At 33.5% G+C, this 14367-nt stretch overlaps 1 protein-coding gene across 2 annotated transcripts in view; it reads right to left on the reverse strand.

The window, feature by feature from the left end:
* The window catches only part of LOC123249305 (activating transcription factor 7 interacting protein), a 139224-nt gene that overhangs the window by 31578 nt on the left and 93279 nt on the right, over positions 1–14367 (reverse strand). For both annotated transcript variants that reach the window (XM_044678298.1, XM_044678297.1), the window contains 4 exons: positions 9132–9208; positions 8640–8728; positions 6933–7571; positions 3957–4021 (listed from right to left, as the gene is read on the reverse strand). In XM_044678298.1, the coding sequence (XP_044534233.1) occupies positions 3957–4021; positions 6933–7571; positions 8640–8728; positions 9132–9208 (870 nt within the window). The remainder of the gene's footprint in view (positions 1–3956; positions 4022–6932; positions 7572–8639; positions 8729–9131; positions 9209–14367) is intronic.

The following is a 14367-nucleotide window of genomic DNA, read 5'->3' on the forward strand; positions in this document are numbered from 1 at the left end:
TTAAGATTTAATAATAGATAACACTAACTATATATCACTATTTTCTCAATACTTTAAAGAATATCAGGCAATGTAAAATATTACTGAATTGCTAATTAATGAACTTAAAACAAATCCAACAGTGGAATTGTTGGGGGAAAGGAGTAAACATTCTATTTTTCCTAGACCTATGACAAATACACTTAGTAGAAATCATTTCTTGTTTTGGAAGAATGAAAATGTTTTCTGTAATGGAATTCAGGGGATTAGAAATCCAAATGTTAATGGTAATTGAGCAAAGCATGCGGATTCCATTTTGTGACTTAATTCTGGATTTCACTCAGTTCCCTTTCTATCCAATTATGAGTCTAGTCTTGTGAGGAAACTTTATTCAACTGTGGGAACTGGGAAAAAACCTTATTGCATTGTTTAAACCTAGCCCTACATGGCTAGGAAGCTGGATCGCCTCTACCTACTAATTAGAGACCTTTAACTAAGAAGCTAGGTAGGTTATGTTAACTAGAAATTAGTTCAGATCCAAAGGCTGAAAACTGACCCTGTACTGGATTAATCAGTTATTGTATCCATGGTCCTTTGAATACAGAGATGTGGAGAGATTGGGAGGCCTCTTTTCCTGATTTCAGGGAGTTGTTACCTATTTACTTACCCCCTCCCAATTTGGAAAGTCCCTAATTTTTATTCTAATTCAAAATAAGATTACCTTGTTTTGTATCCTGGTTGTTTTCTTTTTGGTCTTATGTGACATTTTTAATGCATAAAAAACCGTCTCTTCCTGTACTGGGGGTCCAGTGCCATGAAGAAACCAACTGGTTCCAATTTGGGTTGAGCAATTGGCATCTACTGCTTAATAAATTGATATTTTCAGAAGCTTGAACCTTGTTTTCATGTCATTTTATCTTTCAACCACCACATGTGTTAAGTGTTAATTTCAAATGTTTTAATGAAATGCCAAACCTTTCTCAAGAATCTAAGAAATAGGAAATAAATTCCTAAATATTTTTATAATTTAGAAAAAGTAGATCATAGCATTAAAAAATGGTTATGTAGAGAAAACCATTACATAGCTCAGCATGTGGTTAAGGGAAGTTCTGAATATAGTGAGAATTCCCAGGTAAATTACAAATTGTATCAAGTTGACTTTATGTAACACAGTTATTTGTCACTAAAGTTTCTATGACATCTATATTCGTATTTAAATCAGTAAGGCATATACTTACTTTCAATGATTTTAAGGAAAAGGTCAGTCTCATTTTGTGAAAAATAAGCTTTACTGCTTAATAACTAAAATGGTTGCTAGGATATTCTTTAGTGAATAAAATAACTACAATTTGTAATTAGTTGCTGTGTATGCAAATGAATTTGTTTCCTAAGGTTATCTTTCACCTAGCCCTCAATTACCATAGCCTCCCAAATTGGTAGAGGCATAATGAGATATTATTATTTGGAAAATCTCTTGGGGAGGGTTGGTGATAAGAGATAAGCAGGCAATGTGGCCAAGTAGGCAATCTGACCAGCAGAATGAAGACTACTTTAGCTGTTTAGAAGATTTCCTCTGGGACAGAATGTGGAATCCCCAAAATAACCCTGAATTCAGTTTTCTTTAAAAAGTGATAATTCTTAAGGTTTTGAGAGGGAGAATATATTCAAAACAAAAAGACCCTTGGTTCCACTTATGATTTGGCCATCAACTGGCATCAACAACAAAATAAGTTACTAAACCTCTCTGAAGCAATTAGCTTCATGACCACCCTTTAAAATTATCTTTAAGGGGGCAGCTGGGTGGCTCAGTGGATTGAGAGTCAGGCCTAGAGACAGGAGGTCCTAGGTTCAAACCCGGCCTCAGCTACTTCCCAGCTGTGTGACCCTGGGCAAGTCACTTGACCCCCATTGCCTACCCTTACCACTCTTCCACCTATGAGACAATGCACAGAAGTTAAATGTGGGAGGTCAATAAGAGAAACAAAATCTTAAATAGATGAAAATCTGAGATTCCTCTTTTAACCCCTTTTATGATCCACACCCTTTCTTATTGAAAAGCATTATAGCTTCTAGGAAAACTTTAAGTTCTTAATAAACCAGCACTTAATGAGTTAACACAGCCTTTTTTCACTCAGCAGAGTAAAGCGGCAGCTATGGATATATCTTTCTAACTGCTCCAGGAGTCCAAAGGTCACGGAGTGGCAAGCTCAGACAAAGTAACTTTTAGATAAAGTGAGGCTCATTTTTAACCTTGAGACTGTTTCTCATCCGGCATTATCTTCATAAGAAAGTTCTTTGTAAAACTATAACTTTATAGTTATAGTTTGTGCTTTGATGTGACATTAATCTGTGTTTCTGCGCAAACGCGAAGTTTTGGGGGGAGGAGGGGGGTCGGTTCTTTTGTGTGAAATGAGTCTTGAAGTATATATAATAAACTCCACACTTCTGGAGCCAGAGCTGGAAGTATGAGGTAAAAGATCTTCGTGTCCCATTATTTCCTTATCAACTAAACTGTCGTTATCAAATTATCTGAGATGATAAAAGATCTGGAGAGTTAAGGACTTAAAAATTTTTTTAAATAAAATAAAAATAAAATTATCTTTAAAAGTAAAGTTTGATCTAGAAGACTTGACTATTCTTTATGGACTCAAGAGTTCATAATATGTACAGATATACAAGCAGAAATATTAAATTTGGAAAGTTTACAAATTATAATCATACTATAGTTTTTCCAGATTGGTTATAAATGATGCAAAGTGTTTGTTATTATATTCCATGCTTTAGATATTTAATTTTAATTCTTGGTTTCTGTGTGCTTTTAATAAAGATGAAAACTTCCTTGAAAGTTAGAATAACAGACCTTCACGACTCCAAGAAACATCAAGAAATTATCTAAGAAAATTAAAAGACTGAAAAAATAAAGAAAATGGTGAATTATTTCATGGAAAAACAAAATTAATCTAAAAAACAAATTGAGAGGTAACGTAAGAATCATTAGACTATCTGAAAGTGAAGAACAAAAGAAGAGACGACGTATCTTCAAGAAATCCTACAATTGCCTCTATCTCTTAGAACCAGTCAGCAGCATAATTTAAAGAATCCACCAATTAACAGTGAAAACTCCCAGGAATGTTATAGCCAAAGATCTCCCAGGTAAGCAAATATATGTGTGTGTATACATTGATACATATACATACATGTGTGTACACCAACACATGGCTACTTTGGTTATCTGGTTTTCTTAGAAAGCAATATAGATGATGACATTCTGCGAATTAAAAAAAAAAAAAAAGCACCTTGCAAAACAGAAGAAAGAAAGTATGCTCTAATTTATCCCTGAAATGAATATGATTAAGATTTAATGTCATTATACAAGAGCTATCTATCCTAATTTTTCCAAACTATTTGCCAGGCAACTTCCTAGCATATTACTGAATTTTGGTATTTTTAATTTATTTGTTTTTCAGTATGGATAAAGACATGTGATGGGAAAGTAGATGGTGTGTTTGTGTAAAACAGATTACAAATTGCAGCTGATATGCCCTGATTAAGAATAATTAATGATTTAAAAGCCACCAACAATCTATCAAGAAAAGAATTATTTATGGAAGGAAGACAAAAACCATGGTTTTCCCCCCCCTTTATCAAGACAGAATTCTTAAAGTGCTCTGTGAATGTGTGTGTGTATAATCTAAGCAGAGATTAAACAAAGCATTAAAAGAAGTATAATGAAAACCTCAGTTAAAAGCACCAGCACAGGAAAAAAATACACACACACACACACACACACACACACACACACACACACACACACACACACACACACTTCTTGCCAACCATTTAAGAAATAAAAGCTAGCAACTGAATGAACAGAAGTGAAACTCAGTTTAAAAAAAAAAAAAGGTCATGTTAGGGTAACTGGAGATCTATGCTTTGCTAGATTTTAACTAAGATTTTATGATGAAGAATAATCCTACCTGTGGTGTGTTCTCAGCTGCTCTCTTATTCACAGAAGTATCTGTGGTTTTGTTGGTCTGGTTTTCTGAGAAATCAAAAACAATTTTCCTTTCAACTAGAGCTGCATACAACAAATGTATAAATACCTGAAATAATCTCTAAATTCAAGTTCCAGCTTGGTCACACATACTGATTATGTGACACTCCTCAGGTTACAACCACTCTAGTGTGCCAAGCAACTCTCTAAGTAACTCACTGAATAGTTACAGATCTCTTTTGGTAATTGTTTCCCCAAATAGGAGTATCCTAAAGTCAGTGAAATCACAAATTCGCCACTCTATCCCACCTCCACAAAAAAGCCCTTAAGGAATTTTGTAATTATCTAGAAAAGAGTAACCACAAATTGCATATTTGGAGAGACTGAGTGGCCAACCCCACCCACACTCTATTAATGAAACAATTACCCCTAAAAATAATGTAAATTTTTCTTTAAAGCAAGAGAGTAATATATTCTCATGTTTTCTTTAAAATAGCTATGATTAAATAAACATGCTGGCCTGGCAACATTAGAAACTAAAAATACTGAATACAGCAAGTCAACTTTATCTGCACCCCTCTCTTTGTTTATCTCACATTCATTTTGGGAAAAGGAAAAACAGGCCAGAAAAGAGAATACAAATTTTCCTATTTTAAAAAAGACTTCCAAAATATTTCTAAATTTAGAATAAATTAGTCCAATTAAAGAATATATTCTATAAGCACTTGCTTACAGCATCTTTTGAAGATGAATTGAACAATCTCAGATGAATTTAAGAGGTCTCCCTCTGAGCGCTCTAGTGTGATTTATGGCAGAATTATTACTGTACTGGTAGGAAATAGCTGAGCTCAAATCACAAATCAGATTTGTGATCATAAGCATATCATTTAACTTATCTGAGTTAAATTTTCTTAATTATAAAATGAAGATAATAATGCCTATCTACATCTCAAGATTATGAGAATCTACAGTTCTGGATTCTAAAATACATTTCATTTGATATTAACAATAAATGATTGACGGATGCCTATATCACAATCAACCCTTCTTCAAGGGCCACTCTGATAACCTGGCAATGAGAAACAATGCCAAGAAATCAAACTAGAGGACTGTAAGATTACAAGGTTGGAAAGTCAAGGTGTTCTGTTTAATAATGTTAAAAGATGCACCATACATGGATCACTAATTGCAAAGACTTCAAATACAGTAAAATTCACTGAAAAGAAAATCAAATGGACACAATTTAATCCTTCTTTGATGATTCAGAAATATCTTTTTAAGAATGTTTGGAATAAGGGGCAGCTGGATGGCTCAGTGGATTGAGAGCCAGGCCTAGAGACGGGAGGTCTTGGGTTCAAATCTGGTCTCAGACACATCTTAGCTATGTGATCCTGGGCAAGTCTCTTAACCCCTATTGCCTAGCCCTTACTCCTCTTCTGTCTTGGAACCAATATACAATATTGATTCTAAAGATGGAAGGTAAGGGCTTTAAAAAAATAAAAAAGAAAGAAAAGAATGTTTGGAATAATATACCTTTGATGTATGTACACATACAAAAATATACACACATATACAAACTACTGTCAAGATTAAAGACATCCTGAAATACAGACTATCATTACTATTTACATAGAATTATCAATCAAACCCATTTGTTAGCATGTTAGCAATATTGTAAACGTTCACAACATACGGATGTTTCATCAAGAAAGCAAAACTTCTGGACCCTTATTTATATGAGAATTCCCACTCTTGTCTTCACATATTTTATAAAACATGAATTTAGCATTTTTTGAGTTGAAAATGAAAGATTAAGTTCAACAATGTCTTCTCTTATAAATATAAAGATAAGATTTTTTATCTTTATAATAAATTATCATATATACACTCAGGGTGGCACACATTGGGGTTTGACTAGCTTTGTGCACTGACTGAGCTGATGAGTCTCAGTCAAAAGACTATGATGAAGCTAGTATTGGGGCCTTGAATTGTCACAAAGCTCTGGCCTAGTTTATGTATTCACCATAATGGTTATCAATGCTTAAATGGTGCCATGGAGTAGGCTACTGAATAGGTCAGGTCACATATGCATATGTATAATCAGGATATACATACTATTGTTACTTTTAAAAGACTGATTGACAATATGCTTGATATTTTATCATTTTCATAAATTATAGCTTACTTTAGAATTTATTTGCTGAATATTATTTCCCAAGTGATACTTGGGAAATTTAACAACTTTGGAAATTGCCACTTGATGCCTTTGTCTTTTTGAAAAATAATTTAGTGGAAGGAGTTTAGAAATACCATTAAACAATAAGATTAAAGCAAAGATGTGGTTTCTTGTTCTCGTGAAATATATGAGTAGATTTTTAACTTTTTTAAGATTTCAGATAGAAACTGATTATATTGTGAGCATTCAATAATTACTTTTTAACATCTAAATACACACTAAATATTATGGTTTTTTATTACAAATTTGTAATACCAGTTCATTTCTTTATGTTCTCTCTAACACCGAACCTCAAGTGTGCTATAAATACTAACTAATTAATTAAGGTTTTAGAATAGCCATCTTCTTAGAGATACCAATGTAGAATCTGAAAACTCAAAGGGAGTTGGTATTATTCTTCCTAAGAGAATTATTTCCTCTATACAAGACATTTGTTCCAGAATAACTTTTGAAAAAAGTTAAAATAACTTGTCTAGAAGGTATTTTATCATTTTTAAAAATTTGTATCATACAGTTTTTATCCTTTTTTTACCCCCAATAAAATCAACAGGTCATTTTTCCATCCCACCCCATTTATAGATGTGAAAGATTAATTAACTCTAAGGGAATTCTACTTTATTTCTTTATGCAAGTGGCTAGAAACTCTAGAGAAGTCACTGACATAAAAGTTTAAGTCTATTTATCTCACTGCTATCAATAAAACTAAAATTCATGATAACTTACCAACTCTAGATGGAACTGTGGTACTGCTAGCCTCAGCAGGAGCAGCTGTAGTACCAAATGCAGCAAGTGGAATTTTCATCTGTATGGAACTTCGATTGTTGGCAGGATTATATAGTCCTGAAGTACCTACTGCAGGTAAAGAAGTCCTTGTGGCTTGTGCAATAGGATGTGCTGCTGAAATAGCCTGTACTGCAAGTGTTGTTCCTAATGGTGCAGCACTGGCTGGAGAGTTCCTCTGAATACTAGGACTGGGTACAGATGGGCTGTTATTTGGTTTAGTGGGGTTTGTTGATGGCAAGGGTGCTGGATTTTTGGTAAGACCACTAACTGTAGACTGACTTTGCACAGAAATAAATTCAACATTGCCAGATTGTTGATTAGTGACCAAAGTCCCTGTATGGCTCTGTAGGAGCTGAGGCTGGGAGGATACTGCAACAGGTACATGTAAGATCACTGGCAAAGACTGTAAAGATATTGTGGGTTGCGAATTTCCACTAGACACCTGGGTAGAAGCAACTACTGGAGCCGTAGTTGGTGCAGGAAGAACTGATGTCGTCAAGGAACCAGAGGTAACTGGAGTTTGAGATTTAGGTTGACCACTGACCGCTGTCTGCGGTGTGGCAATGCTGGCTGAAGATACTATAAATAGAGAAAAGATTATTTTGAATTTCAGTGAGCCACTTCCATTTTAATTATCATCTGGATTAAAATAACACAAACCTCCAAATATTAATTTGTAAATAGCATAAAACTTTTATAAACCACATATACCCTTAAAACAATAGTGTTTAGAATAATTTTTGAAGAAAACTATTTAGTGTATTTATCAGTACAAAGAAAGCTTGAAAATAATTAAACATGCAAAGAAATGTTTTTCAATAGTAGAAGCCTGTTCCAGTACAGTAAGTACCAAGACCTAATTAACTTATGAGCAATCTACTAGTAAAAATAAACGAAGAGCAAACTAACAATGATTTGTAGATAATTATTTTAAAAAGAAATATGTAAATCTAAGATATAATTCAAAAGCTACTAAAATAAATTCATTTCAAACATGACTATAACCATTAACCAATATGATGACATTATGGGAAAAACTAGTTGAATACCAGAAATCTTATTGTTAGAAAATATTTTATTACACTTTGACATGGTCCTTGCAAGGGGCTTTTTAGTGAGCTGGTTAGAAGATGTAGTTAATGAATGCATAGCCTGATCGGTCCAATGCCAACTAGAGTAACAAGACCAAAAAGAATAAATGCAGATTAACATGTGTCAGATAAACTGAACAATGGATGTAGAGGTGAAAATGGGACCAAAATCCAGAGCAAAGCATTAAGAATCAGAGTCTATTATTGGGATTCTAGTTTCTTTCACCTTGATAACTATATTATATCCTCTATTCAAATGCTTGAAATGTTTGGTGCCAAGGTGATTAGCACATGAGCACAACATTACGACATTTATAAACTGAGTCAAAATGATACATTATCTGAAATGTACTCATCTATATTTTTAGGATGACTGCCTTATAGTACTGATGTTTAATAGTAAAATTGTATTTAGTGCTTTAGTATAGACAAATGTGTTCATCTTTCTTTTTCAGTTTCATTCCTACTTCCAAATGTTTAAAAAGAACAGAGCAACAATATAACTCTTAAAACTCATTAAAATGTATTTTATATCATGGTAGGGGAGTTTTATTACCTGCATTGACAGGGGCTTGAAAAGGTGATGGTGTGTTCTCTCCTATGTTTCTCTTAGACTCCAACATTTGTCTCACTGTGCCAGCATTTCTATAGAATAAATGCTAATATGAACATTCCCAAAAGATACACTTAGAACAGTGAGAAATAACAATAAATAACAAGGGGAAAACCATCTAGAAGCTACAAAAACTTGGTTTTGTAGTAAAGGTAGATTATACTGAGGCAGGAGACAATAACTAATTCCAAACACTGTGGCCAACAAAGTGGGAGAATGATTGATGAGTTTCATTTGTAAGCTAATTAATACTTCTTTAGCACAAATTTTTGTAACAATTTTAAAGAGAAAATTACTTTGAATTAAATTATTAGATTTTAGCAAAGGAATAGAAAATAAATTCAGTATATACAATCCATGACTAAATTTCATTTTTCTATCCAAATTGCCTTCTCTATAAATGTGAATATTATGCATAATGCATTTAGTTCTCACCTATAAGTTAGGTTGTTAATGCTGACAACATCATTTGCAGTTGATTTCCCTGGTGACACAGGTGGATTTGGTGGATTCTGAAATGAAAAATATTCAATCATTAAAGATATTTAGGTCTCATGCCACAAATATAATAAACAAGAACATTAGATATGATGTTAAAATGTTCCTGTATATACTAATTTTTTAAAAATCTAGCGTGTTTCTAATCATTCTGCAGTTCTATAAAAATTCCCCAAATAGCCTCAATGACTTTTTTATAAAAGAAAGAGAATACATATAATAGAGGTTTGAAGATGCAGTATTGTGAAATTAAACAACTGAAATAAAAAAAAAACTATGAAACAATTGGAAGATGCTAAATCAGCAAAGTGGTACTATCAAATAGAAGAAATCTAAAGTATAACCAGCTGTGTAAGATATGAGAAAGAAAAGATATAAATGGAAACTAGATTTTGTTCTTTCTTTTTTTTTTTTTTTAAAACCCTTACCTTCCATCTTAGAATCAATACTGTGTATTGGTTCCAAAGGAGGAAAGCAGTGAGTTCTGGGCAATGTGAGTGAAGTGATTTCCCTACAGTCACATAGTTAGGGTCTGAGACCAAATTTGAACCCTGGACTTCCTGTCTGTAAGCCTAGCTCTCAATCTGCTGAGCCACCTAGCTGCCCCTAGAAACAAGATTTCTACAAAGATACTCTCTTAAGACCAGATTCAATTTAAATAAAGGTTTTGATAAGAATCAAAGATATAATCCAAGATGAGATGCCTTTTATTTCTAATAATAAATAAAAACTATATGCTATAAAGGGAACTACTAAAATAAATGACAAGTCTGACAAGATGACATCCAATGCTATTAAGATGTGCATGCCTGAGGGTACCAATTCTAATTATGTTATAATTCAGTACTGTGGAAAAAGAACATCTGAGATTTGATTAAATCTTGGTATTGTGTTGAGCTGTTTCAATTGTGTTTGTTGAGTGAACACATTTGGGGATTTCTTGACAAAGCCAATGAAGTGGCTTTTCATGCCCTTCTACAACTCATTTTTTAAAATGAAAAAATGGAGGCAGAGTCAAGTGAATTGCCGAGGGTCATAAAGCTAATAAATGTTTGAGGCCAGATTTGAATTCAGGAAGATGAGTCTTCCACACTTCAGGACCAGCATGCTATCTATCTGCTCTGATTAAATCTTAGTTATTTCATATCTATTTAAGAGCTATAAAATGGGCATATGCCTTTTCCCAAAGAAGGAGAACCTAAGGAAAAAAGTGTTTCTAACTTCAAAGAAATGATGTTATGGAATAACAAGTGACAAAAGGAGAAAATCAACCAGTAATAGGAAGAGAAAGAAAGGACAAATACTGGTTGTCAGACTTAATTATTGTGGAGATGTTTAACTTTAAAATCTGTCTTCCTAGGCTACTTATTCAAGAAATGGTATGTCTCAGGGGAATATCTGACAAACCGGACAACCACTAACCTATTCCTTTTGCTTCAAGGATACAGAAACAATCTAAAGAATTGTGCTAAGGACTAAGAAATTCTGGGAAAGAAATAGCAAACTTTAATGGTGTTAAGTACTATTTTCATCATTTTTGTGAAAAGTAGAATCAAAAAAAAGAAAGGTAGATTTCCAGAAATTAAAAAAAAAATGTAAACTGTACTATAAGCAGTGGTCATCAAAACAATATGGTACTAAGAGACAGAAGGGTGAATCTATGAATTGCATGTGGGTATAAATGACCTTAGCAAGCTAGTGTTCAATAAACTCAAAGATCCCAGCTTTTGGGACAAGAACTCACTATTTGACAAAAAATACTGGGAAAATTGGAAATAGAATGGGAAAATTAGGTTCAGATCAACATCTCACATCCTATAGCAAGATAAATTCAAAATGAGTAAATGACTTAAATATAAAGGGTGAAATCATAAATAAATTAAGAAAACACAGAATAGTATACTAATCATATCTGTGGGAAAGGAAGGAATTTAAGACCAAGCAAGAGATAGAGAACATTACAAAATATAAAATGAATGATTTTGAATATATGAAATTAAAAAGGTTTTGTACAAACAAAACCAATGCAACCAAAGTTAGAAGGAAAGCAACAAACTGGGGAAAAATTTATAACAAATCTCTCTGACAAAGGTTTAATTTCCCAAATATATAAGGAACTAAGTCAAATTTACAAAAAAAAAAAAAAATAAAGCCATTCTCCAATTGACAAACGGTCAAGTGAAATGAATAGGCAGTTTTCAGATGAAATCAAAAGCTATCAATAATCACATGAAAAAGCATTCTAAATCCCTCCTGATTCGAGAAATGCAAATCAAAACAACTCTGAGGTACACCCTTCACACCTAGCAATATTGGGCAATATGACAGCAAAAGAAAATAATAAATGCTGGAGGAAATGCAGCAAAATTGGGCCAATAATGCATGACTGGTAAATTGATCCAATCATTTTGAAAGGCAAGTTGGAATTATGCCCAAAGAACTTCAAAAGAACGCCTGCCCTTTGATCCAGCCATACCACTGTTGGGTTTGTACCCCAAAGAGATAATAAGGGAAAATGTTTCTACAAAAATATTTAAAGCTGTGCTCTTTGTAGTGGCAAAAAATTAGAAAATATGGTGGGGTGTCTTTCAATTGGGGAATGGCTGAACAAATTGTGGTAACTGTTGGTGAAGGAATATTATTATGCTGTAAGGAATGATGAACTGGAAGATTTCCATATGAACTAAGAAAGACCCCCAGGAATTGATGCAGAGCAAAATGAGCAAAACCAGGAGAACATTCTATACAGAAACTGAAACACTGGGACAATCAGATGTAACAGACTTTTTCTACTAGTAACAATGCAATGATTCAGGACAATTCAAAGAAACTTATAAGAAAGAACTCTATCCACATCCAGAGAAATAACTGTGGGTGTAGAAATGCAGAAGCAAAACATGATTGATCACATGGTTTGAAGGGGATATTGATTGGGGTTTGGGCTATAAAAGATCACACAAGCTCCAGGCCAGCCTCCACTCCTAATGTTACAGTACTTTCTTTCTGCCATCCAAGTTGTCTTGGGGTGGATGAACGTCTCATTTTGACCTTCTGTTGGTTCTGCCAATAACAGAATTTGATTTGAGGTATTGTTTTAAAGCTGTTGGGAAGTATGGGAGAGCTGGACCAAATGCTTCTCTACTCTGCCATCTTGGTTCTGCCCCAAAGTCTAATAAAATTAGAAAAAGTTAAACATATCAAGTTGAATATATAATTATGATGCTTCCCCCTGCCTCTTTTAATGCTAAATAATTTCAAGAATATAATCTACTAATGAGTCAAGAAGTGGCATAAAAGAAAAAAGATTATACATGAGGTACTTAGGTGGCTCAGGATAGAGAGCCAAGTATGGAGATGGGAGGTCCTGGTTTCAAATCTGACCTCAGTTACTTACTAGATGTGTGACCCTGGGCAAGTCACTTAAAAATTCCCTAGCTCTAACTGCTCTTCTGCATTAAAAGGTAAAGATTAAAAACACATACACACATGCAAAATAATCACAAATACTTCAGATCATTTAAGTAAAAAGTACTTATATATAGTTTTCAATTTAACATGCTTTTATCTACTTGTCATGTCTTTACAACTAAATATTAAGATCTGTGAGGAGAGAGATTATATCTTATTTTCCATTCTTCTATATATCTATTCTCTTCTTCCATTCTCCTGCACATTTCACTGCATCATATAGGAATTAGGTACTCAAATGATTTTTTAATGAATAAATAAAGGAAGGCAATTTGGGCATCAGATTTTAGGAGATTTGGAAAGTACATGTTTTAGAGGAGAATTATTATAATAAAAGCTACAAAGTCACCACGACCATGGTAATGAGTTTGCATAGAAAGACTAAAGAAAAAAGGAAGTGAACTCAAGTACTATATAAGAGTCAAACGTGTGGAGAGAAATCATTCAACAATAAACACGTTTATACTTCAAGAAAAGGAAAAAAGAATAAAGAAAAAAGGAGAGATTAAAACATAAATCACAAAGAATACCTCTGTATATGATACACATACATGAGGGAAGTATTTGCAAAACAATACACACACATATACACACAAACACACATTGTTATCTTTTCCATTCCAATATAAACTCTTTGAGAGGAGTAATCTCACTCTGCCTACCCAGAGCCCATTACAGTGTGTGTGAGATATAGGAAGTACTGACTAATTAATTACCAAACACCTATATACTATATAGCAATGCATCTGGCTCTAGAATATGCTGTGAACAAGCAGTGACAGGTGACTGAAAAATGCAAACTTTCAAACAAATGAAGAACTTCTGTTCAGAGTAATCAAGTATTTGCCCTTTCTGAGAACCAAATAAAAGAGAAAACTGATGCAAATTTTAGCATCAAAAATGTATATTTCCCTCATAGGTCAAATTCTACAAGTTTCATTAACACTTTCTGTATATTTTGAAAATTATAATTATTTGTGCATCATATCCTGAGACAAAGGGGCTGCAATATTCCCTAGAGGTAGGAGTAGGAAGGGATGGGGAAGATACTGTTATTATCCTCATTTTATAGTTGAGGAAATTGAGGCAAAGTTACTTGCTAAGGTTCACAATTTAATTGTTTAAGGTTAGATCTAAACTTAAGTCTTCCTGACTCTAGGACCAGAGTGTTCACTATCCACCGTACTACCTAGCTAGCACAGTTATTTTGTACACAGTTGGAACTTAATAAAGAGGGTGGGAAGTAGCATTTAGTAAACACTTGTTATGTACAAGGACTATGACAAGTGATTTACAAATATTATTCCATTTGATTAATAAGGTTTCTGAATTTAAACGAAAGCCAAAATCCTTAAATGAAACGACATATTTTGAATACATATAGATCTTGACTGACCTCAGTTACTTTTTTGAACACATATAGATATTGTGAACACATATAGATAAATATATGGAGAGAACACACACACACACACACACACACACACACACACACACACACACACACACACACACATCAGCTGACCATGCTGTCACCTAAAACTTACAAACAGGTCTCATAAATGAACAGTACAAAAACATTTATAGTTGCACTTTTTATGGTGGCAAAAAAATTGGAAAATGAAGGGTTGATTGGGGAATAGCTGAACAAATTGTGGTATATGATGGTGATGGAATATTATTGTGCTATAAAGAATGATAAACT

This window comes from Gracilinanus agilis, chromosome 5, assembly GCF_016433145.1.
Source record: "Gracilinanus agilis isolate LMUSP501 chromosome 5, AgileGrace, whole genome shotgun sequence".
NCBI lineage: Eukaryota > Metazoa > Chordata > Mammalia > Didelphimorphia > Didelphidae > Gracilinanus > Gracilinanus agilis.